Consider the following 27,266-nt stretch of genomic DNA (forward strand, 5'->3'; position numbering starts at 1 on the left):
GGCATCCCCTGGCAATGGGCAAGGCACAGAGATGTCCAGCAAATACCAAGTAGAAAGGTGTGTGGGAAGGTAGGGAGGCAGGAAGAGATTTCTTTTTTTTTAGAGACAGGGTTTCACTGTTGCCCAGGCTGGAATCCAGTGGCACCACCGTAGCTCACGTAACTAAACTCCTGGGCTCAAGCGATCCTCCTACCTTAGCCTTCTGAGTGGCTGGGATTAAAGGTGTGTGCCAGTACACCAGGCTAGTTTTCAAATTTTTTGTAGAGGTGGAGTTTCACCATGTTGCCCAGGCTGGTCTCAAACTCCTGGGCTCAAGTGATACTCCTGCCTCAGCCTCCTAAAGTGAGAAAGGAAACTGAAAACCCAACTTACTTCTTCAACCTCCAGTTGTTTCCCCCTCCCCCCAAACCTATTCCCTATACTCCTGTCCAGTCCTTGTTCCCAGTACTTTCCTACCTCCACGCTAGTCTCTGTGACTGGGATGCCCTTCAAGGTTGACATTCTTTAGGACACCTCCCCTATTCGCCCAGGATCTCTACTGTACCATGTCTCACATGACAAGGATCCCCATCTACCTGCAACCTGGCAGTTACACCAATGCGCTTTGAAGTCAGATGTGCCTAAATTGGAATCCTGGCTTTTTTACATGCTAGCTGTGACCTCATGCAGGTTGCTTAACTTCTGCATTTCAGTTTCCTCATTTGTAAAGTTGTGGAGGGGGTCAAACCACCTAGATCCAATGAGGTAGCTTTGGGGGCTATACGAGCATATAAGTAACTTATCACATTACCTAACACCAAGCAGGCATAAGCCAACAGGATTTCTTCTCATGACTGTCATGGGGTTCCTTGTTTAAATTCACCCCTTCATACTACATGGTGCTAATGGACAGTGTCCCTATGGACAGCTTAGCATCCTGCTTTTCAAACTAAGTGCTGACCCCAGGCTTCCAGAGGGAGGGTGTTTCAGAAGCTAAATGAGAGGCCTTAGGACCTCTGCTTCTTCTCCAGCAGTTTTTCAGTGTTTTTAGTTTTGCATAATGGGGTTTCAGATCTCCCATGACAAAAGGCCCCTGCTGCTAAAACCAAGTTTGAAAGTGCCCGGTTTTGAAGCTAGTTGGACCCTCTGTGTGTCCTGGTGGATGTGAAGAGGACTCCTAGTGGAAAAGGGACAGAGGTGTGAATAAGAATGAGGGAAGGCAGAGGCTAGGAGCTGATTAGTGGGGCAAGGCTGAGAGCCCAGCACTCAAACTGCTTTATTATCAGAATAGGTGATGAAGGCCGCAGGGAGACCAGGAAAGTCCAGAGCTTTGGAGAAAGAAGGGGCTCCCTGTCTGCAGGGTTTGTTTTGGGTTTTCTCCATGGCCTAGGGCCCAGCCACTTCCCTCACCAGCCTCAAAGTCCTGGGGTTGAGCCCCCTAGGTGGTCAAGGGCAGGCAGGAGATGAGCCAGAGTGGGGAGGATGTGTTCTTTAGGTACAGAATCCCTGACCATGGGGTCCACTGCCTGTGGGCCAACCACCAGGAAGCTGTGCAGGCCCGCAGCCCGAGGCCCCTGGTAATCACAGAGGTAATTATCCCCAACATGGGCGGTCACTGCAGGTTCCATATGAGCAAGACGCAAGGCCTCCTGGAAAATGCGAGGGTCCGGCTTGGACCAGCCAGCATCCTCAGAGGTCAGCACAAAGTCAAAGTACTCACGCAGGCCAAGACCTGCCAGGATGCCCTCTAGCCGTCGGTCAAAGTTGGAGACTACTGCCAACCTCAGACCCCGTGTACGGCACCCCCTCAGGGTGTCCTCAGCCCCATCCAGCACCTGCCAGGTGCAGGGTTTGCTGAAGTCTTCATACAGCTGTTCGGCGATGAGCGCCACAGCCTGAGCATCCCGGACACCCGCCAGGTGGAAGGTCTGCAGGACCACGTCCAGCCACCACTGGCGGGAGGTGAGGCCGTGGCTCAGGCCGTAGTTGGGGAAGCTGCGGCTATGAGCCTTGTATGCCTGCCTGAAGCCTTGTTCCAGGACTGAGGGTTCCACCTCCAGTCCATGGGCCCGGCCCTTGGCAGCATACTCCTCCCCTACGGGGTTGCGGAGCCTGAGCAGCGTGTCCTTCACATCCCACGTCAGCAGTCGTATCTGCAGCCGGTGTGCCATGGAGGAGGCCAAGTCCACCCCAGTTCTGCCTCAGGTCCCACGGTGGGTCCCAGGGAAGCGGAGCTGGATAAGATCACCTCTCCACAACCTAACAATCACCTCTTTCCAGGCCTTGCGGGTCGGATTTGCTGGCTAACAAGAAGCACTTGGGAAATGTCTTCACAGCACAAGGTCCTAGAATAAAAAACAGCAGGTAAGGTGGAAGCTCAGGCCATGACATCAGACAGACTGGGTTCAAATTCCGGTGCTGCCAATGGTGTGGCCCTGGGAAAGTCACTCTGAATCCACAACAAATTTCTGAGCACCTTCTGAGCTAGCTGCTAGCATATAGGACAGATTTCCAACCCTTATGGCATTTACAGGCACTGAAGAACAGGGATACAGATATTAGGCGGAGAACTACACAAACACTTAAATACAATGAAGTTAATATATACCATAAGGATATAAATCCAGGGACTGCATCTAGTCTATGTAGTCAGGGAATGTCATAAGCAAGTGAATTTTCTTTTTATTTATTTATTTTCAGACAGGGTCTCTGTCTCCCAGGCTGGAGTGCATGGCTCCATCTCCCAGGCTCAGTCAATCCTCCCCCTTCAGCCTCCCTAGTAGGTGGGGCTACAGGTGTGTGCCACCATGCCCAGCTAATTTTTGAATTTTTTTGTAGAGATTTGGCAGGGGGAGGATCTCACTATATTGCCCAGGCTGCTCTCCAACCCCGGGATTCAAGCGATCCCCCAACCTTGGCCACCCAAAGTACTGGGATTACAGTCGTGAGCCACCGCTCCTGGCCCTGCAAGTGAAGTTTCAATGGAGATCAGAAGAATGAATGTGCAAGAAGCAGAAGTAGTTGAGTGCTGCTGTCAGTGGAAATAGTACGTGCAAAGGCCCTGAGGCAGGGCAAGGAGTCTGGTGCTTTGGGTAGACAGAGGCCAGCTCAGGCAGGATCTTGTATGTCAGGACATAATTATTACGGTTGCTATTATCATTATTAGCGATGTCAAAGACAGAAGGGGTCTTGCAGGCCATCTGAACAATATCCTGGCCGCTGGGCAGAGAAGACTGAGCCAGAGAGGAGCAGGTACTTGCCTAAGGCCACAGTGAGTCAGTGGCATAGCCAGGACCAGAACCCAAACTTCAGACCCTCCGGCCAGTTCTTTTACTGTACCATGAGATATATCTGGATTTAAAAAAATTGGTGGTGGGGTGTTGTGGCTCACGCCTGTAATCCAAGCACTTTGGAGGCCAAGGCGGGCGGATCACCTGAGGTCGGGGGTTCAAGACCAGCCTGACCAACATGGTGAAACCCCGTCTTAAAAAAAAAAAAATTGGTGAACCTGTACAGCACAGGAGAAAAGACAGGACAGAGCAGGCTGTCTGTCTCTAGCCCTCTCTGAACCCCAGTTTTCCATCTTTACTGGAGGTAATAACACTAGCCTAGGAGGAGAGCCGAAGAGAGATAACTGACTCAAGGCACAAGAAACAAATGACTCGGCCTGCTGTCCAGAGGCTGCTGCAGCTTCTTTCCCTAGACAGCTGATCCCGGATAAGGCTGTCCCCTTGAAACCCCAGGGGCCAGAGTTCAAAGTTCAGTCAAGTTGTTATTTAGTGAGGGGCCTCGCTGGGAGGATGTTTGTCCAGGAAATGAATTAAGGAGACTCATCCAAAGACCCTCTCATTTTGCAGGTGGGCAGACAGAGACCCGGTGAGGCGCAGTAATTTACCCCCAAATCAAACAAGGAGTCACAGTGGCGTAGCTAGGACTAGAGCAGAGGGCTCTGGCTCCAGACTCACGGCTTTTTCGACTTCTGGAAGCGCGGCTTGGGGGCTCTGGGCTGCAGGACCGAACGGCTCAGCCTTCCTCCTCACCTCCAGGGCTCGGGAAAAGCGAAGTCCAGGAGCCCGGGCCTCACGCAGAACCTCTACAGCCGCCGTCGGCAGCGTGAGCTGGGGCGGGGTTTCTAGGGACCTTGGCCGCGGCCGGTCCCTTCTCAGGGTCCCCTTCTTAGCTGTGGCGCGCCCACGGATCGGCGCCGGTTCCCAGGGCCCATAACCCACCTGAGTCGCAGGGAAGCCAGTAGAAAGCGCAGCCTCGGGACCCGCGGGCTCGGGCGGAGGTACGTAGGCGGCGGGGCGGGGCTCGCGCAGGCCGCCCCACTTCCATCCCGCCCCGCCCCTGTCCCCGCCCTTGTCTCCTCACCTTCCCCCCTCCCACTCCGTCCCTCGTCGCCCTCGTCATCCCCTCTCCCTCCTCCGTTGCACTGTGCACCTCTGTCACCCGCCTTCACTGCGCGCTTTTGTTACCCCGCGCCCTTTCGGTTTCCTGGTGCGCACCCTTCTGCTCCCCAGGCCCGTTACCAGCACCCTCTCCGCACTGTCTGCGCACCCACTGCCCGCCACACCGCCCCTCCCCCACACCGCCCCTCTCTCCGCTCCCCATTTCCCACCGCGGCTCTTTGTCTCCTTTAAATCGGGACACCCCGAGAGGTACCCCAGTTGGTATTGGAGGGAATTGCTTTTAGTTGGACACTTGTTTAATCCAAGGCAGTTTGGGGAGGGTAGAGTCCTCTGCAGTAACCTGCTTTTTTCTTTTTTTTTTTGAGACGGCGTCTCGCTCTGCGGCCCAGGCTGGAGTGCAGTGGCGCGATTTTGGCTCGCTGCAACTCCTGCCTCCCTGGTTCAAGCGATTCTCATGCCTCAGCCTCCTGAGTAGCTGGGACTACAGGCGTGTGCTACCACAACCAGCTAATTTTTGTATTTTTTGTAGAGACGGGTCTTCACCATGTTGGACAGGCTGGCTTGGAACTCCTGATCTCAAGCGATCTGCCCACTTCAGCCTCCAAAGTGCTGGGATTACAGGCTTGACCCACAGGATCGGCCTATTCTTTTTGTTTTAAAAAACTCTGTGGTGACAGCCTGGAATCCTAACCACTAGATCACCAGGGAGCTTTCTGATTCTTTTGAAGAAGAAAAAGAAGACTTTCTGTTTTTGTTTTACAAAAGAAATGCATGTTGGCCAGGTGCTCACGCCTGTAATCTCAGCACTTTGGGAGGCCGAAGTGGGCAGATCACTTGGGATCAGGAGGTGAGTAAATCACCTAAGGTTAGGAGTTCGAGACTAGCTTTTCAACATAGTAAAACCCCATCTGTACTAAAAATACAAAATTAGCCAGATGTGATGGTGCATGCCTGTAATCCCAGCTACCTGGGAGGCTAAGGCAGGAGAATCGCTTGAACTGGGGAGGTGGAGGTTGCAGTGAGCAGAGATCAGGCCACTGCACTCCAGCCTGGGCAACAGCAGCAAAACTCCATCTTAAAAAAAAAAAAAAAAAAAAAGTAATGCATGTGAATCTCAAAATACTTAAAAAATACAAACATGTTCAGGGCTGGGCATAGTGGCTTATGCCTGAAATCCTAGCACTTGGAAGGCTAAGGTGGAAGGATCACTTGCGCTCAGGGGTTTGAGACCAGCCTGTCTCATTAAAAAATAATAATAGGCCGGGGGTGGTGGCTTATGCCTGTAATTCCAGCACTTTGGGAGGCTGAGACGGGTGGATCACCTGAGGTCAGGACTTCTAGACCAGCCTGACCAACATGGCAAAACCGCATCTCTACTGAAAATACAAAAGTTAGCTGGGCATGGTGGCAGGTGCCTGTAATCCCAGCTACTCAGGAGGCAGAGGCATAAGAATCGCTTGAACCTGTGCAGCAGAGGTTGCAGTGAGTCAACATCGCACTACTGCACTCCAGCCTGGGTGACAAAGCAAGACTCTGTCTCAAATAATAATAATAATAATAATAATAATGCTAAATACAAACGTGTACAAAGTAAAAAGCCGCCCCCGTGACCTTATTCATTCACCAGCTAGCATCTGTGGGCTCTGCGTCCCCCGTCTTTCTTTGAGGATTCAGTGGGAAACACGGTGGTTCCTGCCTGCATGGGACATGGGAGGGGCAGACGACCATCTTGTAGATGAACAAGGTGATATCAGAGAGAAATGGAAGCAGTAAAACAGAATCATTTTATGAACAGTGACAGGGAATCTCTTTGGATGAGGTGGTCAGGGGAGGAACAAAGGTCTGAAGGGTGAGGAGGCTGTCAGGTTAAGATCAAGGAACAAGTTTCTCCAGGTGAAGAGCCGGCAAGGAGGAGGTAGGGCCCCAGCTTGCTTACTGAGCAAGGGCAGTAGCCTTGGGGCAGGGAGAGAAGGGTTTCCCCACCCCATCTCACTCCCCAGGGATTGCCAAGGTGACAGTTTTGGTTATGCTATGAGACAGTTTTCTAGGAGCACACAAACATGTGTCCCATTTTCTTCCTTTCTTTTTTCCCCCCTCCCTTCCTCCCTCCCTCTCTCCCTTCTTCCCTCCTTTCCTTCCTTTCCTCCCTCCCACCTTCCCTCCTTCCCTCTGTCTCTTTCTTTCATTCTTTCATTTTTGAGACAGAGTTTCGCTCTTGTTGCCCAGGCTGGAGTACAATGGCGCAACCTTGGCTCATTGCAACCTCCGCAGGGTTCAAGCGATTCTCCTGCCTCAGCCTCGAGAGTAGTTGGGATTACAGGCGCCCACCACCATGCCCAGCTAGTTTTGTATTTTTAGTAGAGGTGGGCTAGTTTTGTATTTTTAGTAGAGGTGGGTTTTCACCATGTTGGCCAGGCTGGTTTCGAACTCCTGACCTCAGGTGATCCACCTGTCTTGGCCTCCCAAAGTGTTAGGATTACAGGCATGAGCCACCGTGCCCGACCCTTTTTTTTTTGAGTCAGAGTCTTACTCCGGCACCCAGGCTGGAACACAGTGGTGCGATCTCGCTCACTGCAACCTCCACCTTCCAAGTTCAAGTGATTCTCCTGACTCAGCCTCCTGAGTAGCTGGGATTACAGGTGTGTGCCACTGTGCCTGGCTGATTTTTTGTATTTTTAGTAGAGATGAGGTTTCGCCATGTAGCCAGGCTGGTCTAGAACGCCTGACCTCAAATGACCCACCCAAAGTGCTGGGATTATAGGAATGAGCCAAGGCTTGAGCCACTGCACCCGGCCCTTTCAACTCTTAAAAAACAAAACATTCTCCTATGTTCAAGTTGGTCTGTTCACTGGGTTTACGCCTGGGAAGAAACACAAAGTACAGAGTCACAGACTTTGGCCCTGCAAGAGAGAGCCCAACTCACTTGGGGACTCAATTGAAAAACTGGTTTTGTGTTGTAAGCATGAAGCAGAAGGGGGGTGGGAAGGGTGATTGGGATACCAGAGGTCCAAATGCATTTCACAGAATCCAAGAATGTCTGATATTGTCCACTTTTCAGGGTCACCTAAACCCTAACCCCTTAGGTTCTGGTCCCAGCTCTGCCACCTGTCTGTCTGTGAGCTCTCCATTCAATTAGTTTTCTCTCTGGGCCTCAGTCTCCCAACATACAAAATGTGAATTTTCACAAAGTGAACATATCTATGCAACTGGCACCCAGGCCAAGAAAAAGAACAATTTCCAGAACCCTACACAGCCTGTCCACTGCAGTCGCTTACCACCCAAAAGGGTAACTATCTTGACTTCTTTTTTTTTTTTTTTTTTGAGACGGAGTTTCACTCATGTTACCCAGGCTGGAGTACAATGGCGCAATCTCGGCTCACTGCAACCTCCGCCTCCTGGTTTCAGGCAATTCTCTTGCCTCAGCCTCCTGAGTAGCTGGGATTACAGGCACGCACCACCATGCCCAGCTAATTTTTTGTAGTTTTAGTAGAGACGGGGTTTCACCTTGTTGATCAGGATGGTCTCGATCTCTTCACCTCGTGATCCACCCGCCTCGGCCTCCCAAAGTGCTGGGATTACAGGCTTGAGCCACCGCGCCCGGCCCTAACTATCTTGACTTCTAATTGAATAGTTTTGTTTTTGAACTGTATGTAAACAGAATAATAGAGCCTGCACTTTTATGCCTTGCGTCTTTTGCTCAAAATTGCATTTGATACATCTATGTTGCTATGTGTAGTTGTAGTTAATCCATTCTCACACCTGTAATATTCCATTACACTGTTGATGAACATTTGGGTTATCTCCAATTTTGTTTATTACACTTTTTAAATTTTTCGAGACAGGATCTCACTCTGTTACCCAGGTTGGAATGCAGTGGCACCATCTCAGCTCACTGCAACCTCTGCCTCCTGGGGTCAAGCGATTCTCTGCCTCAGTCTCCCAAGTAGCTGGAATTATAGGCGTGTGCCACCACACCTGGCAAATTTTTTTTGTGTGTTTTTAGTAGAGACGGAGTTTCACCATGTTGGCTAGGCTGGTCTCGAACTCCTGACCTTGTGATCTGCCCACCTCAGCCTCCCAAAGTTCTGGGATTACAGGCATGAACCACCGCGCCCAGCCAGTATTAGGCCCTTTTATGGATGTATTGTGGTATCTCGTGTGGTTTTGACTTCAATTTCTCCACTAATGAAGATAACATCTCTTCATATATGTATTGGTGAAGTTATCACTTTTTATTTACATAGCCACACACGAATATATCCTTGTTACATATAATACATGAATAGAAATCATACATATAAAGGTAAAGTCCCTCTAAAACGAATCCCTTCACTAGTTTTATTTTCAATTGAAAAAAAATTTGTAGAAATGGGGTCTTGCTATGTTGCCCAGGCTGGTCTTGAACTCCTGGCCTCAAGCAATCCTGCCACCTTGGCCTCCTACAGTGCTGGGATTACAGGTGTGAGCCACTATCTCCATCCCCTTCCCAAGTTTTGAGCACTGGGCTTGGAGTTAAGAGACCTGAATTCCAGCCTTCGTCTGCCACTGACTAGCTTGCTCTCTAATTTCAGACAAGTCTCCTCTCTGGGTCTGCCTCCCCGTCTATAAAATCAGGGTGTTTAACTAGATATCATTATTTTGGCTTTTGTTATATCCACTGAACTGGAATCCCGATTAATACAGAGTGACTGAAGAATACTTTTTTTTTTTTTTTTTTTTGAGACAGTCTGTCTCTGTTCCCCAGGATGGAGAGTGCAGTGGCACAATCTTGGCTCACTGCAACCTCTGCCTCCCAGGTTCAAGAGATTCTCCTGCCTCAGCCTCCCAACTAGATAGTTTCTAAGGACCTTTTTTCTTTAACATCCTGGCCACTGTTTCTGTGATCCCAAGAACCTCCATTAGGTAGAAATGGCCATTTGCCCCATTATCCATTCACTTCATCTTCCTTAGTGACTGAACTCCTGAATTTTAGTTGAGCATATGGCTGTCCCACTAGACTATCTCCAGCCTCCCTTATAACTGGGCATGACCATGTGACTAATTTGAGACAAGAGTGTGTACACAGAAATGTGTGCAACTTTTGGGTCATGACATCATAAAGAAGGGCCATGTTGTCCACTTGCTCTTCTCCTCTTCCTGCTGGCTGAAGAGGACCTGATGATGGGAACTGGCCCAGCCATTGTTTTGTTTTGTTTTGTTTTTTGAGATAGGGTCTCACTCTGTTGCCCATGCTGGAGTGCAGGGGTGCAATCACAACTCACTGCAACCTTGGCCTCCTGGGCTCCCTCCTGCCTCAGCCTCCTGAGTAGCTGGGACTACAGGAATGCACCACCACGCCCAGCTAATTTTTGTATTTTTTGTAAAGACAGTTTCCCCATGTTGCCTAGGCTAGTCTCAAACTCCTGGACTAGAGTGATTCACCCGTCTCACACTTAATCCCAACACTTTGGGATTACAGGTGTGAGCCACTGTGCCCAGCACCAGCCATCTCTGTTCATGAGATGGAGGCCAAGATGCGCTGACGATGACAGAACAAGGCAAAAGCTGAGACCGCTCACAACATACTGCTGACATATCAGCCCTGGATTGCTTAGAGAGAAGTACCTTTTCATCTCAAGCTATCATTATTTTGGCTTTTGCTATGTCCACTGAACCAGAATCCTGATTAATACAGACTGACTAGAGACTTTTTATGTTTTGTTTTTTGACAGAGTCTGACTCTGTCGCCCAGTGCAGTGGTGTGATCTCAGCTCACTGAAACCTACATCTCCCGGGTTCAAGTGATTCTCCTGCCTCAGCCTCCCAAGTAGCTGGGACTACAGGTGTCTGCCACCATGCCTGGCTAATTTTTTGTAATTTTAGTAGAAATGGGTTTCTACCATGTTGGCCAGGCTGGTCTTAAACTCCTGACCTCAAGTGATCCACCCACTTTGGCCTCCCAAAGTGCTGGGATTACAGGTGTGAGCCACTGCACCTGGCTCCAAGAATGACTTTAGATTGGATACTGGGTCAGTTTTCTCAGAGGAAGGGACACTTTGAGCTGAGATCTTAACAAGAGAGACACCCATATAGATTTAGGGGAAAAGCATTCCAGGCCAAGGAGACCACTCGTGCAAAAGCTCAGTCCTCAACAGCATTCTGTGTAGTGAGGCCTACCTGGTCAGTCATGGCACCCCCATCTCCCATCCCACTGTTTACAGTGACTGAGCCAAGAGTGGACCATGTGACCTGAAGAGGAGATTTGGTATGTAAGTGATGGGACAGAAAGGATCTTCCTCTGGGATTACAAATCTTAAAGACTATTTAAGCCTAGAGTTATTGAGGATCGTGTTGCTGGCAAGTGGTGGGCAAAAACCCACCTGAGTGTCAAGCTAACCTGGGACAAACACAGACGAGAGCTAGAAAGTGACAGAGTCCTCCATGAGACCCTTTGACCCTGGGTCCAACCACACCTGTCCTTATCACAAGCCAGTTATGAAAACCAATCATGGCCGGGTATGGTGGCTCTTGCCTGTAATCTCAGCATTTTTAGAGGCTAAGGTGGTAGATCACGAGGTCAGGAGTTCAAGACCAGCCTGGCCACGATGGTGAAACGCTGTCTCTACTAAAAATACAAAAATTAGCTGGGTGTGGTGGTGGGCACCTGTAATCCCAGCTACTCGGGAGGCTGAGGCAGAGAACTGCTTGAACCTGGGAGGCAGAGGTTGCAGTGAGCCAAGATCATGCCATTGCACTCAGCCTAGGCGACAGAGCAAGACTCTGACTCAAAAACAAAAACAAAAAAGAAAGCCAGTCATGTCCTTCTTTGCTTTCTTTTTTTTTTTTGAGACGGAGTTTCACTCATGTTACCCAGGCTGGAGTGCAATGGCGCGATCTCGGCTCACCGCAACCTCCGCCTCCTGGGTTCAGGCAATTCTCCTGCCTCAGCCTCCTGAGTAGCTGGGATTACAGGCACCCACCACCATGCCCAGCTAATTTTTTGTATTTTTAGTAGAGACGGGGTTTTACCATGTTGACCAGGATGGTCTCCATCTCTTGACCTCGTGATCCACCCGCCTCGGCCTCCCAAAGTGCTGGGATTACAGGTGTGAGCCACTGCACTCGGCCCCTTCTTTGCGTTCAAACTGGATCTCCATCACCTGCAACCAAGAAGTTGCCTGGTCTCCTTGGTCTCCCCCTATTAGTGGAGGTAACTACAGATGGTCCCCGAACTATGATCATTCAACTCACGATTTTTGACCTTACATTTATAACTTTATTACCATTTTTGTGTTGGTAGTTTTGCCCAATGTAGGCTAATGTAAGTGTTCTTAACATGTTTAAGGAATGCTAGATTAAGCTATGATGTTTGGTAGGTTAGGTATATTAAATGCATTTTTGACTTATGATCATATTTTCAACTTATGGTGGGTTTATCACGATGTAAACCCATCACATAAGTGGAGGGGTATCTGTATAACATTGTTAGACCTATAAATTTGCTGCTGATTATTGGCAGGTGGTATGGTACAGTGGTTAGGGGCAGAGGCCTTAGAGTTGGACTATGGGTTCAAATCCCAGCTTGGCTGTATCCCGTGTGGTTCTAACCCAGTTCTGCCACAAACTTGTTAAGTGGCCTTGAGCGAGTCACATAAGCTCTCTAGATGTAGCTTCCTCATTGCAAAATGTCTCAAGCTAAGTATTCTCCTTCCACCCTGACTCTGCTTCTGTTCCTCCATCCAGCCTTCCCCGCCTCAGTAAATGACGCATTAGCCACGCAGAAGTTCAAGCCAGACTCATCCCTGAGATCTAATCTACCTTCTAAACACATCCACATCCGTTCCACTTTCTCCATCCCCACTGTCACCCCTCCAGTTCATGCGGTCAAGACTTTTCATCTGCACTTCGCCATAACGATGTTAAAATACTTCTACAAACTGCAAATTTGATTGAGTCATTCTGAAAAGGCGAATGTGGCCCTTGACCCCTGCATGGTTTGGTCCTGGTCTGTCTCTCTCATTTCGGGCCATGCTCTCAGTGCTCCAGACAGCCCAGCCTTGCGTTCCTCCAGCTAGGCGCCCGAGGGACTTTGCACAACTCTTCCCTCTCCCTGGAATGTTCTTCCCCAATTACGTCTTAGCTTGATGGCTCACCCTTCAAGTCTAGGCTCAAATGTCAGCCCTTCAGGGAAGTATTTTCTGATCCTTCAAAGCAGGTCAGAGCCTGGTGTCCTCCTTCACAGCACCTATCACCACATCACTGGTGCATATCTGCCTCCTTCCCAACCACTGTTTCTTTCTTTCTTTCTTTCTTTTTTTTTTTTTTGAAATGGAGTCTCACTCTGTTGCCCAGGCTGGAGTGCAATGGCATGATCTCAGCTGAATGCAATTTCCACCTCTCAGGTTCAAGCAATTCTCCTGTCTCAGCCTCCTGAGTAGCTGGGACTATAGGCACCCGCCACCACACCCAGCTAACTTTTGTATTTTCAGTAGAGATGGGGTTTCACCATATTGGCCATGCTGGTCTCAAACTCTTGACCTTGTGATCTGCCCGCCTCCACCTCCCAAAGTGCTGGGATTACAGGCATGAGCCACCGCGCCTGGCCCCAACCACGGTTTCAAGAGAGGCCCCTTCTCTGCTGTTCTCTGTCTCAGACCCCTTCTTTCCTTCAAAGCACTTATCACAATGTGTAACTGCTTTATTTCTTTGTTTTCTTCTTAGCTGTCTCCCCTATTTTCTTTGTATAATTTCCCTGAAGAGACAAGCTGAGGTCTGTCCTGCTGTATTCCCAGGACCCAGCCCTGAACCTAGGAGCAGAGCAGAGTCTCAAAAAGTATCTCTTGAATAAAAAGTGTTTCTGGTGGTAGCATCTCCAGCAGTCAGGAACTCCCTCTTTGCCTCTAAGTTTTGATCCTCAGGCAATATTTCTGCTGCTAATGAGGCATTCTTCTCTGGGTTTATGGTTCAGGGCAGAACAGGAGACCTCAGGCAGCCTGGCAACCTCTGGCCTGTGTGGGAAATGCCTTCCAGTGGAATCGCAGCACATTTCCACTCTAACCCAGGGATATCGATCTAGGTCTCAGTCCCACACCCTGCTCTGCTGCCAGAAGCTTTCCAAGGCTTCTCAGTCCCCCAGATGCCACTGTCCTCCTCTTCCCCTAATGCTCCAAGACCCTCTCCCAGCCAGGCCCCACCAAGCCTGTGCCCCAACTCCAGGTTGCTTTCAAGCTGAAGCCACACCAGAGGAAAGAGCTGAGAGTGAGCTGAGGTCAGCTCAGGGCTGATCCAGGGGAGGGGCAGGGAAGCTTGGGAAAGCCCATAGGATGCAGCTGCGAGTTGTAAGAGTTAGCATGCCGGCAAAACCACCCAGGGCTGCTGGGCCCACCAGCATGTAAGCAGGAAGAGGGCACGAGGGCACAGTTCTAAAAGCAGCATTTACTTTGGTTTTCACTTCTCTGCGGCCCTGGGAACTTTTTAAAGTTCTGGTTCTCAGGTCTGGCACTCTCCCCATCATTCCTCCTTCAGCCACTGCAGCAGCTGGGGTGTGTAGTAGGTGATGATGATGTCAGCACCTGTGTTGGGAGAGATGCAGAAAGTTGGGGGTGGTGGGGGTGGTGATCAGCTCTGAGCACATCTTCTGTGATGGGAGGGCCAGGTGGGGAACAGGGCTACCATGAAAAGGCACAGCCTGTGGGCACACCACATTAAGATGGAGCCTGGTAGCTGGGCACGGTGGCTCACGCCCGTAATCCCAGCACTTTGGGAGGCCGAGGCGGGTGGATCACAAGGTCAGGAGTTTGAGATTAGCCTGGCCAATATGGTGAAACCCTGTCTCCACTAAAAATACAAAAAATTAGCCAGGTGTGGTGGTGGGTGCCTGTAATCCCAGCTACTCAGGAGGCTGAGGCAGGAGAATCACTTGAACTCAGGAGGCTGAGGTGGCAGTGAGCTGAGATCGTGCCACTGCATTCCAGCCTGGGTGACAGAGCAAGACTCCGTCTCAAAAAAAAGAAAGATGTAAAAGAAAGATGGAGCCTGGCTTTGGGTAGCTCTACTTCTTGGGCAAGTCATTTTTAATTTTGGAACCTCAGTTTGCTAAAGTATAAAATGCACCGTGAAGGAAATAGGTAAGATGCAAGTTCTCTTCCTGTGCTGGTGTGCAATCTAACAAAACAAGCCCCCTTTATGGAGTGGTATTACCTCATTGAATGCTCAGGACAACCGTGCACCAGGTATCTTATCCCCGGTTATCCAGTTATGGATGAGGACACTGAGGTTCAGGGAAGTGGCTCGCCCACATTCTCACAAACAAAAATTAACGGAGGGCTCTGCTTTCTTCACCGTGCCGTGTTGTATGCTGCAGCTCCATATCTCTTCCTCAATTTGTGTCTGTTTCGATCACTAGCAATTCCCAGCATGAGACTCCAAACTCTCAGGACTTCATTCCCCGATCTAGGCAGAGTGCTTACAGTCCCTGAGGCGCAGGTCGAAACACCCCGCCCCTGCCTGCTTACCTGCTCTGCGGAAGGCAGTCATGGCCTCCAGTACAGCGGCCTTGAGATCAAATGCCCCAGCCTGGGCTCCGTGCCACAGCATGGCAAACTCTCCAGAAACATGGTACACGGCGAGAGGGAGGTGGGGGTGCTGCAGAGAAGCAGAGGCAGACAGGCTGAAATGGAGGGCGGATGTGGCTCTGGGAGTGTCCCTTCCCCCCTGCTCAGTCTGTGACCATCTGAGCCCCGTGCCCTGGGTTACTGCGGCTGGCAGCCTGGCCCACTCTTGAACAGTTAGAGCAGGGCTGTCTGAGTCTCCTGCCAGCCCTGGCACACAAGGCCATGGTGGTTACTGGGCAGGGTTGGGGGAGTCCTGCTCAAGGGCAGACTGCTTCCAACTCCGAGATTCCAGAGTCTGTGGAAAACTCTGTCCCGTCCCCCTGATCTCCCTTTACCTCGGGCCTGTGCTCACCTTGTCCTTTACCTCCCGCACGATGTCCAGGTAGGGCATTCCTGGCTTCACCATGAGCACGTCAGCTCCTTCCCGTACATCCCGGTCCTAAGGGATGAGGGTATAGTATGGGCGGTGCCTGGAAGGGGGCTGAGGGTGGCGCTCAAGCCCTAGTCACTCACCACAGCTCGGAGGGCCAGGCCTCGTGCTCCAGGGGGCAGCTGGTAGCAGCGGCGGTCCCCAAAAGCTGGGCTTGACTGAGCTGCATCCCTGCAAAGCAGAGTCATCAAGGTGGGCTCCAGCTTTGGGCCATCGGGCCAGGGATTTAACAGCAGGCCTCTGCCCACCCCTACTCACCGGAAAGGGCCATAGAAACAGGAAGCAAACTTGGCACTGTAGCTCATCACTGATACCTATGGGGAGATAATGGGGGTCTTGGCTCAGTCAGTCCTTGCCAGGAGTCCCAGGGTGATGTGGCAGGGAGACAAAGGCCCTAGGCTGGGAAGGAGGGTGTCTGTCTGGTCCTGTTGGAGCACTGGGATTGATTTCCCCGTCAAGAGACCCAGAGGTTGACACGTTCCTCAAAGCCTCATTCAGCACTGTCTTCAGCTCTGTGATCCTTTTTTTCTTTCAAGACAGAGTCTTGCTCTGTCACCTAGGATGAACTGTAGTGGCGTGATCTCAGCTCACTGCAACCTCCACCTCCTGGGTTCAAGCGATTCTCCTGCCTCAGCCTCCCGAGTAGCTGGGATTACAGGCGCCTGCCACCACGCCCAGCTAATTTTTGTGTGTGTTTTTTTTTTTTTTTTTTTCAGACAGAGTTTCGCTCTTGTTACCCAGGCTGGAGTGCAATGGCGCAATCTCGGCTCACTGCAACCTCTGCCTCCTGGGTTCAGGCAGTTCTCCTCCCTCAGCCTCCTGAGTAGCCGGGATTACAGGCACGCGCCACCATGCCCAGCTAATTTTTTGTATTTTTAGTAGAGACGGGGTTTCACCTTGTTGACCAGGATGGTCTCGATCTCTTGACCTCATGATCCACCCGCCTCGGCCTCCCAAAGTGCTGGGATTACAGGTGTGAGCCACCGTGCCCGGCCAATTTTTGTGTTTTTAGTAGAGATGGCATTTCACCATGTTGGCCAGGCTGGTCTTGAACTCCTGACCTCCAGTGATCCACCTGCTCTAGCCTCCCAAAGTGCTGGGATTACAGGTGCAAGCCACCACGCCCAGCAGTTCTGTCATTCTTAGCACACATGGGGGCTGGGCTGGTGCAGACTCTCTCCTCCCGGCCCCACGCTGCGCCCTGCACTCCTGTCCTTACCCTGTTGCCGAATCCGTGTGCCAGTAGGGCCTCCTTGATGGCTTCCACTCGTCCATCCATCATGTCCGACGGGGCTACCACCTGACATCCTGCAGGGCAGAGGGGGGCCTTCAGAACTCTGGGACCTTCCCAGCCACTCTGCCACCTCCCTGACCCAAAGGTGCCCATTCCTGCTGGTGGTCCACTCACCTGCCTTGGCATATGACAGTGCCACCTCAGCCAGCCGCTGGCGGCTCTCCTCGGCCCGGAATGATCCATTTTCACTCAGGAGCCCTGCAGGACAGATGGCTGGGTTTTGGGGAGCACCTTGGACCCTGACCTGTCCCCACCCTGGTGAGAAGTGGGCAGTGGGAATGTGGGTGGCAGCGGGCTGGTTGGGAGGAAGGGAGCTCACCACAGTGACCATGGGAGGTATAGGGACACAGGCAGACGTCACAGGCCACCAGGAGGTTGGGGAAGGTCTTCCTCAAAAGACGGATCGCCTCGATAGCTGGGGACTCCTCGGAGTCAGCTGCGGAACCCCGCTCGTCCTAGGGGCAGGGGAGGGACAAACAGTGTGTCTGTTACATGTAGCTTCAGAAGGCAGGAGAGCAGCCATCACAGAGCACAGCCCTGACCCTCTCCTTCCTTTATTGTCACAGCCCCTGGGTAAGAAAGCTCATGTCCCTTCACCTGTGGCCCCAGGGCCAGCACAAGGTTGGAGTGAGGATGCAGTCAGTGTGGACCCTCAGCCCACCCTCACCCAACCTCCCTTCCTTTTTCTGGTATGTATGTATGTATGTATGTATGTATGTATTTGGAGACAGGGTCTTGCCCAGGCTGGAGTGCACTGGCACGATCTTGGCTCACTACAGCCTCGACTTTCTGAGCTCAAGCGATCCTCCCACCTCTCCACCTCCCGAGTAGCTGGGACTACAGGTGTGTACCACCACACCCGGCTAACTTTTGTATTTTTTTGTAGAGATGGGGTTTTGCCATGTTGCCCAGGCTGATCTCAAAATTCTGGGCTCAAGTGATCCACCCGCCTTGGCCTCCCAAAGTGCTGGAAATATGGGCGTGAGCACAATCTTCCTTCTTAACCCCTCCTTCGATTCTTCACCTTGGGAACTCTGCTGGGGACACCGAAGATCAGGACACAGCGTAGGCCCTCTTCCACCAAGGGCCTCATCATCTCTTCCAGCCGGTTCACACCATACCTGCGTGGGCACGGGTAGAGGGGCTGAAGGAAGGCAGGTCCCAGGCAAAGGTCCTCTGGACCCCCCACACTGTGCCTCTGTTTGGAGCCAAGCTACATATGGCACCAGGAGGGTGAGCCTCCAGGAGAGGAAGGGGCAGGGATGCACCCACTAAATAGGAAGGAAGACTGAGGCCCTGAGTAGCAGAGCTCTGCAATTCCGCAGTGGCAGGTTCCTCCGAGGCCCTCTTATTAAACTCCCATCTGCAGTTCAGCTCCCTTCTGCAACAGCCTCTGCCGCGACACCTCTGGTGATGGGTAGCTCATGACTTTATGGGGCTGCCTCTTCCACTGCGGAACAGCTCTGGCCCTGAGAAAACCCTTCCCTCTACTGAGCTGATGTCTGCCTGTTTGCATCTTCAACCTCCTGGGTCCGCTTCTGCCTCCCGGCACTTCCACCTGTGGAATCTCTCCCTCCACCACCCTCTTGCCCCTACCTCCACATCTCCTACCTGGCCACTCCTGGGAGGCTGGCGATAGGCTGTACGTCATCAGGAACATCCCTGCAAGAGTCGGGGGTGGGATATGGATTGGTGGCTGTGGGAAGGGCCAGTGGTGAGGGGATGCCTGAGAGGGATGGTTGGGAAGCAGGGAAGAAATATGGGTGTGGAGATGGTGGGAGGAGGGTGAGATCCAGTGTCTGGCTTCCCTGCCTGGCCAAGCCCAGGGCCTGAAATAATAATAGGAACAACAAGAGTAACAGTGACAACAGTAGCAGCTGGACTAAAAGAACAGCAGTTACAGGAAGGAATTAGTGGTTAACAACTTGGACTCTGAAGTCAGCAGGTCCTTGCTTCCTATCCCAGTCTACTGCCTGGGTGACTGTGGCCAAGTTCTATCATCTCTTTGAGTCTTAGGCCTTCACCTGTATGATGGGTGAATTCATTCACTCAACAAATATTTATTGAGTACTTCTATGTGCCAAGTACTGTTCTAGGCCCTGATGATACAACAGTGAACAAAACAGACAAACATCCCTACCGGCATGGAGCTGATGTCCTGGAGGATATCTACTGCTTCTTCATACAAACGCTCTCAGAATTGAATGACAAAATGTGTGTAGGTGCTTAGAATAGTACCTGGTATACAGCAAGTACTCAGTAAATGTCTGCATTATTATTGTTGTTATTATTATTTTAAGACAGAGTTTCACTCTTGTTGGTCAGGCTGGAGTACATTGTCTCGATCTCAGCTCACCGCAGCCTCCGCCTCCCGGGTTCAAGTGATTCTCCTGCCTCAGTCTCCCACGTAGCTGGGATTACAGGCATGCTCCATCACACCCGGCTAATTTTGTATTTTTAGTAGAGATGGGGTTTTCCATGTTGGTCAGGCTGGTCTTGAACTCCCGACCTCAGGTAATCCACCTGCCTTGGCCTCCCAAAGTGCTGGGATTACAGGCATGAGCCACCGCACCCGGCCGTTATTATTAACAATAACGACTGCCATCCCTTACAGGTACATAGCACTTTACAACCCACAGAGCACCTTCTCAGATTCTGTCCTATTGCAAGAGCTCAGGATGGCAGGCAAGGGTTATTCTTCTAATTTTCCAAATGGAATGACTGAGTTCTTTCAAAGCTTGTTTTGTTCCTAAGATTCCTGTCCTTAATCCAAGTTGGCTGCTTCCAATACCTTGAATTTCAAGCTGACCGCTCACTTTGCCACGCCCAGCAATACTGATGCCCGCTCCAGTCAACACTCCCTCCCCAACCCCAACCGGCAGAGCAGAGGCCTGGCCCATTCTTGGAGACTCACGTGACAAAGATGGGGTAGATGAGGTTGGAGGCATTGAGGGTGGCGGTGGCTGTCTGCCAGGACCGAAGCAGTGGGTGGAAGTAGCCACTGTGCAGAATGGACTGGGGCTGCATGGCGTGGGCCAGTGGGCACAGGGGCATCAGTTGGTTAGAACCAAGGGCTCCTGGGGTGTTGGCTGCAGGCTGTGTCTGTGGGGGGTGATGGGTGGCACATGAGACATGGTCCCTGTCCTCAGGAGATGGTCACATTTGGAAGACAGCTCTTCCAGATTCCTGCCTCCCCTCTGTCTAGCCCAATGCTACTCACAGCACGGTTCACCAATCCCTGCTGGCCAAGAAGGTAAGTAGAGAAATGAAAGTAAGTCTTCAGAAACTTTCATGGGCCAGGCGCAGTGGCCCACGCCTGTAATCCCAGCACTTTGGGAGGCTGAGGTGGCAGGATTGCTTGAGCCCAGGAGTTTGAGGCCAGCCTGGGCAACGTGGTAAGACCCTGTATCTACAAAAAGTTTAAAAATTAGCCAGTGTGGTGGTGCACACCTGTAGTCCAGCTACCCAGGAGGCTAAAGCAAAAGGATGGCTTGAGCCTGGGAGCTCAAGGCTGCAGTGAGCTATGACTGCACCACTACACTCTAGCCTGGGCAACAGAGGGAGACTTGTCTCTAAAAAGTAATAATTTTATTTTATTTCATTTTATCAAAGAATCAATAGATTGGAAATAAAAAGAAAAAAAAAGAAAAAACGAATCCTTTCCTATGCATAGTTTGAGAAACACTGATCTAGCCAACATTTAAACTTTGTTTATTCCATAAAAAATGCCCATGTTCATGGCAGAACTTTTAGAAAAGTACAGATAAGCAGAAAGAGAAAAATCCCCTGTGATTTTATCTTAGAGAAAAGTACTGTTGGCCGGGCATGGTGCTCATGCCCATAATCCCAGCACTTTGGGAGGCTAAGGTGGGCAGATCACTTCAGGTAAGGAATTAGAGACCAGTCTGGCCAACATGGTGAAAACACCATCTCTACTGAAAATACAGAAGAAAATTAGCTGGGCGTGGGGATGCACACCTGTAATCCCAACTACTGGGGAGGCTGAGGCAGAAGAATCGTTTGCACCCAGGAGGTGGAGGTTGCAGTGAGCCAAGACTGTGTCACTACTACACTCCAGCCTGGGCAGCAGAGCAAGACTTTGTCTCAGAAAAAAAAAAAAAAAAAAAAAAAAAAAAACAAGGAAAGGAAGAAAAAAAGAAAGAAAAAAGTACTGTTAACACCTTGGGACATGGACTTCCTGTTAGGTACAAGCATACCAAGAGGATAAAATAGTACCATTCATGTCAGATAGACAGACACACACACACATACCCTATAGAGTGCTACCAAATCTTCTTTTCTAGCCCAAGGAGTTTCCTGGGCTCCATACGAACAAGCTATACCTTCTGCTTTGCTCACCTTGTCCCTTTACCAGAAAGGCTGTGCTCTCCCCACACCCACATCTACAGGGCTCTCCTCTCTTCCACTGGGGCTTTCTTGCCCAGATTGCAATCTCTCTTACATAAGTGATTTGTGGACCTGTCTTATCTCGTGCCAGTAGACAGGGCTTCTGCAGGGCAAGGTCCAGAGTTGCTTCATTTTTGCCTCCCCCACAGTGCTCTGTCACCAACTGACCCTGGCACACAGTAAATCTTTAATTAGGTAAAATACAAAAATAGGCCTTAAACAGTAAATAAGTGGATACAAGACAGAAGGAAGCTGGGGCATTAACATTTGTTTCTTGAGCACCTACTGTGTGCCAGGCCATGCCTGGCACTTCCACAGGTGATTTCTCATCCAGTGGGCACTACAGTCCTGGGAGGCAGGGCTGACTGAGTGCATGGAGCCTGACCAAAAGTGAGCCATGGCTCCAATGGGAGTGAGGAGGTCAGAGAGGCTTATTAGAAGAAGACAGGGGCCCGGCAAGGTGGCTCATGCCTGTAATCCCAGCACTTTGGGAGGCCGAGGTGGGTGGATCACTTGAAGTCAGGAGTTTGAGACCAGCCTGGCCAACCTGGTGAAACCCTATCTGTACTAAAAATACAAAAAAAAAAAAAAAAAAAAATAGCTGGGTGTGGTGTTGCATGCCTGTAATCCCAGCTACTTGGGAGGCTAAGGCAGGAGAATCGCTTGAACCTGGGAGGCACAGGTTGCAGTGAGCTGAGATAGCACCATTGCACTCCAGCCTGGGCAACAAGATCAAAACTCCATCTCAAAAATAAATAGACATAAAAATAGGCTGAGTGTGGTGGCTCACACCTGTAATCCCAGCACTTAGGGAGGCCAAGGTGGGTGGATCACCTGAGGTCAGGAGTTTGAGACCTGCCTGACCAACATGGAGAAACTCCGTCTCTGCTAAAAATACAAAATTAGCTGGGCGTGGTGGCACATGTCTGTAATCCCAGCTACTCAGGAAGCTGAGGCAGGAGAATGTTGGAACCGGGGAGGCGGAGGTTGCTGTGAGCCAAGATCACGCCATTGCACTCCAGCTTGGGCAATAAGAGTGAGACTCCGTCTCTCTCACACACATACAAAGAAAAGAAATAAAAATAAAAATATAAAAATTAGCTGGGTGTGGTGGTGTATGCCTGTAATCAGAGTTCCTCTGGAGGCTGAGGCGGAAGAATCGCTTGAACCCAGGAGAGCTGCAGGTTGCAGTGAGCCGAGAGTACACCATTGCACTCCAGCCTGGGCGACAGTGTAAGATTCTGCCTCAAAAAAAAAAAAAAAAAAAAGGCCGGGCGCGGTGGCTCACGCCTATAATCCTAGCACTTTGGGAGGCCGAGGCGGGTGGATCACGAGGTCAAGAGATCGAGACCATCCTGGTCAACAAGGTGAAACCTCGTCTCTACTAAAATACAAAAAATTAGCTGGGCATGATGGTGCGTGCCTGTAGTCCCAGCGACTCGGGAGGCTGAGGCAGGAGAATTGCCTGAACCCAGGAGGCGGAGGTTGCAGTGAGCCGAGATCGTGCCATTGCACTCCAGTCTGGGCAACAACAGCGAAACTCCGTCTCAAAAAAAAAAAAAAAAAAAAAAAAGCAGGGGGTTGACCTTGGTTTTGCAGGATGAGTGGGTTCAGCCTGGCAGAGGAAAGGGAGCCAACATTTCCTTAGGAAGGGAAGAAAGGGGCAAAGGTGGGGAAGGAGGATGGCTGTGGGCTGTTGTGAAGAGCTGAGCAGGCAATCGAGGCACGTGTGCGTGGAGGGGACGGATGAGAGGGGGCCAGGCTGAGGCTGTGGGAAGACTGCTGAGCAGTGGGTGGGGGAGTGGCCGGGTTGACGCCTGGCTTTAGGAAGATCAGTCCTGCAGGCTGAGCAGAGCAGATGGGAAAGCAGAGGAGTGCAGAGGCTATGGAGGCTGGGGGCAGAGAAGGAAGGGGCGTTTGGAGGTAGCCAAGAGACAGTGTCTCAGGGCGGATGCTCTAGGCCTGCCTGCCTGACCTGGAGGGCGGCAGAGACAAGGACAGAGACAGGACAGGAAGAGGGTGGTGGGGAGCTCTGTTTTAGACATTTCCTTTTGGAGGTGCCTAGGAGAAATATCCCATAGCCAAGGAGATATTGGGTGGGGGAAAGGAGCCACAAAAATGGGGGCTGGCAGCCTGAGTCCAACTGCTCTTTGTATGAATGGGACCTCAAGGCCCAGAGAGGGGCAAGGACTTACCCAAAGCCACACAGTGAGTAAGAGGACTAACTCCCAGGTGAACTGGGAGATCCTTTAGTAGGCTGGAGTCAAGTCAGATATTGAAGCCAGGTCTAATCTCTCTGATTCTTGCTTCCCAGAAAACCACCTTTGTAACAGGCCTCTGGCTTCTGGAATTCAAAGCTGCATTTCCATGGACTTGACTCTTCCTCCTGCTTATCAGAAACAGTGGGGGAGGGCTGCCTAGGAGCCTGGCTGCTTTTCTCCCCATAGTCTCTTGGGCCCCTTTCACTGCCCCTAGCCATCTCAGGGGCCTGTTTTATCCAGTCTTCCTCCTTGCCAGCGTGGGGTTATCACAAGTCACAGTCGGGCCAGCCCTGCTGCCACACCCCTGGGTGGGCCAGCCTCATCACCTGACACAGGGACAGGCCAGACCTCCCCAGTCATGTCTCAACACCCAAACAGGCAAAATCATTCAGTAGATATCATGTCCTGGCTACCCATTTGGTACTTGATTTTGCTGTCATGTCTGCCAGGAGTTTTTCTTTTTTGGGGGGCAGTGGAGTTTTGCTCTTGTTGCCCAGGCCAGAGTGCAATGGTGCCGTCTCAGCTTACCGCAACCTCTGCCTCCTGGGTTCAGGCGATTCTCCTGCCTCAGTCTCCTGAGTAGCTGGATTACAGGCATGTACCACCATGCCCAGCTAATATTTTGTGTGTTTTTAGTAGAGACAGGGTTTTTCCATGTTGGTCAGGCTGGTCTCAAACTCCTGACTTCAACTGAGCAGCCCGTCTCGGCCTCCCAAAGTGCTGGGATTACGGGCGTGAGCTACTACACCTTGTTGAGAGAATATTTTTGAATATTGAGAGAATTACCAAAATGTAACCCAGCTGCCCAAGACCACATAGCTATTTAGTGACTGAGCTAGAATTTAAATTGGTTCTAGCCTTCAAATGCTGGGTTTTATATGCTGTATTCCATAATACAGGTAAACACCTGATTCAGTAGGCTTCTCTCTGCCCATACAGTTTCTGCTTTCGGTGCTGGAGAGACAGAAGGCACAAAAGAAAAACATACTGAGTGTATTCATTCTGGGCTGGGCACAGCACTAGGTACTTTATAGCAGCATTTCATTTCATTGCAAGAATTGTCCTAACTTTTGGTGATAAGGAAACAGAGGCTCTGAGCGCTTCAGTGACTTGCTTAATGCCATTAGGGTCTAGTCAGTTCAGCGCCAGACTTGCCAAGTTGCAGACAGGTCTAATCTCTCTGATTCACTTCCCATAAAACAACCTCCGTTTGCTGGCTTCAGGAATCCAAAGCTGCATTCCACTGGCCTCAACTCACCATTGCCTTTAGGGGGCTGAGGGAACAACTGCCTCCTGCTTAGCAGAAACACTGGGGCAGGCTGCCTAGGAGCCCGGGACCGGGGCAGGGTTAAAGGGAGCAGTCTCACTACAGCAGTTCCACTTGGATCTGTTTTTGAATTCTAAGATTCAGAGAGAGATTTGATTTGAGAAACGGGTGTCAGTGCTGAAAATATTAAAAACTTGAAAATTGCCAATCCTGTTCTATCCCTTACATTTTAATGTGGAAAATGGGGTACAGACAGGCGACAGGATTTGTTTGAGATCACACAGTGAGTGACATACAGAGCTAGAAACTGACCCTGGCAGCTCCTGGCTTCTAGCTCAGTGCCCTGATACCTACGCCATAGAGTCATTCCATTGTAGGAGGTGCTTAATAAGTGTCTGTGGAGTGGGAAAACACCCCCTGAATCGCATGTCTGGCAGAGCAAATCCAGGATGGGTTTTACTTTGCAAAAAGGCCCTTAGAGTTTGGGAGATATTCAGACTGGGAGGGTACTTCTCCCATATCAAGGGAGCTTGCAAACCACAACTTAAATCCCTATGACATCACCATACTGAAGACAGGGACAAGCTACAAGGAGGTCTGGCACCTCTGCCCACCCACATTGAACAGGTTAGCTTTGCTGGGACGCAGAGTATAGGGCAGAGCAGAAAGAACCATGTTTCAGGGTGAGACAGCCCCAGGTTTGGTCTATGCTCTGCTGTGTAATTTTGGGCAAAGTCATTGACCTTTCAGTGTTCATTTCATAATCTACAAAACAGGCACGATATCTCTAACTTGCAAGGGTGTGGGGAAGATTAGAGATAGGGATGAGGCAGGTGTCTGGCATCAAAGAGCTGCACAGTAAACATGTAGCTAATTGTATTACTATTAGGAGTAGGGCTGGGCTGGAAGGAGATGTCCTGGCATAGCTCTGTGCCTTCTGCACCTCACCCAGATGGGAATATGCGATCAAACCCTTGTGGGGTACAGGGTTTTCCAAGATTTCTGAAGTGGAGTCCCAGCCTTCCAGCAGGTTATGTGGTGGAGAAAAAAGAAAATCACCACCCGGCTGCCAGAGTAGAGGGGTGGACCAGGTGCTGTGAGAGGGACTGTGTCTCTGGAAGTCAAGGATGGTTTTATAGAACAGGGGACAGTGAAGGATAAGAAGTGTTTCAGATTTAATGTGAAAGTATCTCCTCCCATGGAAGGCAATATCCCCAAACTGGGAGTAACTGAAGTTGGGCCCTGAGCGCTGCCACCAGGAGGGGCTGAGAAAGAGCTTCATGCACCACTCCTGTCCCATGCTGTACTGTGTTGGAAGATTCCAGAGACTGTGGTCTTGGCACAAAGGGTTAGGACCTGCTGCCAGCCCTGGCAGGCTCTGCCACTGACCAGGGAGGAGGCAGTCAGGGGAGCCAGCAAGGTAGAAGGTGGCCAGAATTGAGAAATCCAAAGCCCACAAAGGCCCAGGAGAGTGGCTGTCAGTTCTGAAAAGGGACGGAGTGTTCATACAGCCAACCCACATTTCTTTAATATCTACTCTGGGCCTGCCAAAGTGCTAGACACGGGGATTAAAGAGAAGAATGAGACCCCAGCCTTGTCCTGGGGCTTTGAAGAGCCTGATCTCCTCTGGGGTTAGCCATCTGGACGTAGAAAGAGAAGCTGCCATTCCCAGAATCCTGTATCTTGGCTAAGAGGCTTCTTAAAGTTTGCTGGTTGTATCACTAAAACAAGAGTGAAACTGGGCTCAGAGAAGGGAAGACACAGGCCCAGGGTCACGCAGTGGGTCAGCGGCAGATCTGGGGCAAGGTATCCAGCAGCCCAGTCCTCAGTGCCCACAATGACACCTCCATACTTTAAGGACAGATATCAAATCTGCTTCCCAGCAAGTTGGTCTTGTGCAAAGCTCCGGGTGAACTGTGACTCTGGACCTTGCTGCTGTTGGTAGCAGGATGGTTAAGTGTGTGGGCTCTGGAGTCTGATAGATGTGGGTACAAACCCTAGTTCTATAGCTTGCTAGTTGTGTGACCTCAATTTCTTTATTTAGTAAATGGGGACTTGAACCGATCGAAATGGGTTGTTGTAAGAAATGAATGGGCCCGTGTTGTATGAAAGGAGTGAAGGTTAGAATGAACGGGCCAAGGCAAGCAAGGTTTAGTACAAAGCAGCTGTTAATTGTTTTCACCTCCCTGCCCCCCTAACCACCACCCGCACCTAGGGCTCTGCATCGATAGAATCTGCCCCGGCGGTATCCGAGAGGGTGAACTGCAGAGAAGAGGTGCGGAGCCCCGAACCCGGGTCCCCAACCCCAGCTGGAGCGGGACAATCAAGCCCAAACAAACGCTTCACGAAACTCTGTGCACGGCTGCACCGCCAGGGCTTCAGGCGCACTGCACAATCTGGTGACGCCGGACTCTTGATGCCACAGTTCCCGCCTCGCCTGGAGCCGCCCTCCAAGCCCGCTATCTCTCCGCGTCCAGCCCCCACTCACCTGCCTTCCTAAGGACTCCGGGCAGCTGCTCCCACCACCACTGTCTCGGGCTCTGGCCTTCCGGGGCCCACGTCGGGGCGGGGGAGCTCACCCGGAAGCAGCTCCTCCACGGCCCGCCCCCTCCACCGTGCAGGCCACG

General features: G+C 51.0%; 2 protein-coding genes across 8 annotated transcripts; both read right to left on the reverse strand.

Annotated features, from left to right (window-relative positions):
- Nucleotides 1-1,216: 1,216 nt before the first annotated feature.
- HDHD3 (haloacid dehalogenase like hydrolase domain containing 3) lies at nt 1,217-4,451 on the reverse strand. Of its 4 annotated transcripts, none has more exons than XM_032240429.1 (2): nt 4,351-4,451; nt 1,217-2,324 (listed from the first exon to the last, which is right to left on the reverse strand). In XM_032240429.1, the coding sequence occupies exon 2, from the start codon at nt 2,148-2,150 to the stop codon at nt 1,395-1,397; it is 756 nt and encodes a 251-aa protein (XP_032096320.1). In that variant the 5' UTR covers nt 2,151-2,324; nt 4,351-4,451; the 3' UTR covers nt 1,217-1,394. The 4 variants fall into 4 exon arrangements, with proteins under 4 accessions (XP_032096320.1, XP_032096317.1, XP_032096319.1 ...); XM_032240426.1 differs by lacking the exon at nt 4,351-4,451 and adding an exon at nt 4,209-4,315; XM_032240428.1 differs by lacking the exon at nt 4,351-4,451 and adding an exon at nt 4,020-4,202.
- Nucleotides 4,452-13,050: 8,599 nt separating this feature from the next.
- Nucleotides 13,051-27,266, reverse strand: ALAD (aminolevulinate dehydratase). 4 transcript variants are annotated; one of them, XM_032240422.1, is made up of 12 exons: nt 27,128-27,266; nt 19,619-19,806; nt 18,316-18,366; nt 17,729-17,825; nt 17,024-17,159; nt 16,819-16,902; nt 16,630-16,718; nt 15,669-15,724; nt 15,494-15,581; nt 15,333-15,419; nt 14,882-15,011; nt 13,051-13,939 (listed from the first exon to the last, which is right to left on the reverse strand). In XM_032240422.1, exons 2-12 carry the CDS (start codon nt 19,756-19,758, stop codon nt 13,878-13,880), a joined length of 1,020 nt encoding a protein of 339 aa, XP_032096313.1. In that variant the 5' UTR covers nt 19,759-19,806; nt 27,128-27,266; the 3' UTR covers nt 13,051-13,877. The 4 variants fall into 4 exon arrangements, with proteins under 4 accessions (XP_032096313.1, XP_032096316.1, XP_032096315.1 ...); XM_032240425.1 differs by lacking the exon at nt 27,128-27,266 and adding an exon at nt 23,307-23,728; XM_032240424.1 differs by lacking the exon at nt 27,128-27,266 and adding an exon at nt 21,077-21,464.

This window comes from Sapajus apella, unplaced genomic scaffold (genome assembly GCF_009761245.1).
Source record: "Sapajus apella isolate SASKATOON/1434 unplaced genomic scaffold, GSC_monkey_1.0 scaffold46, whole genome shotgun sequence".
Lineage (NCBI taxonomy): Eukaryota > Metazoa > Chordata > Mammalia > Primates > Cebidae > Sapajus > Sapajus apella.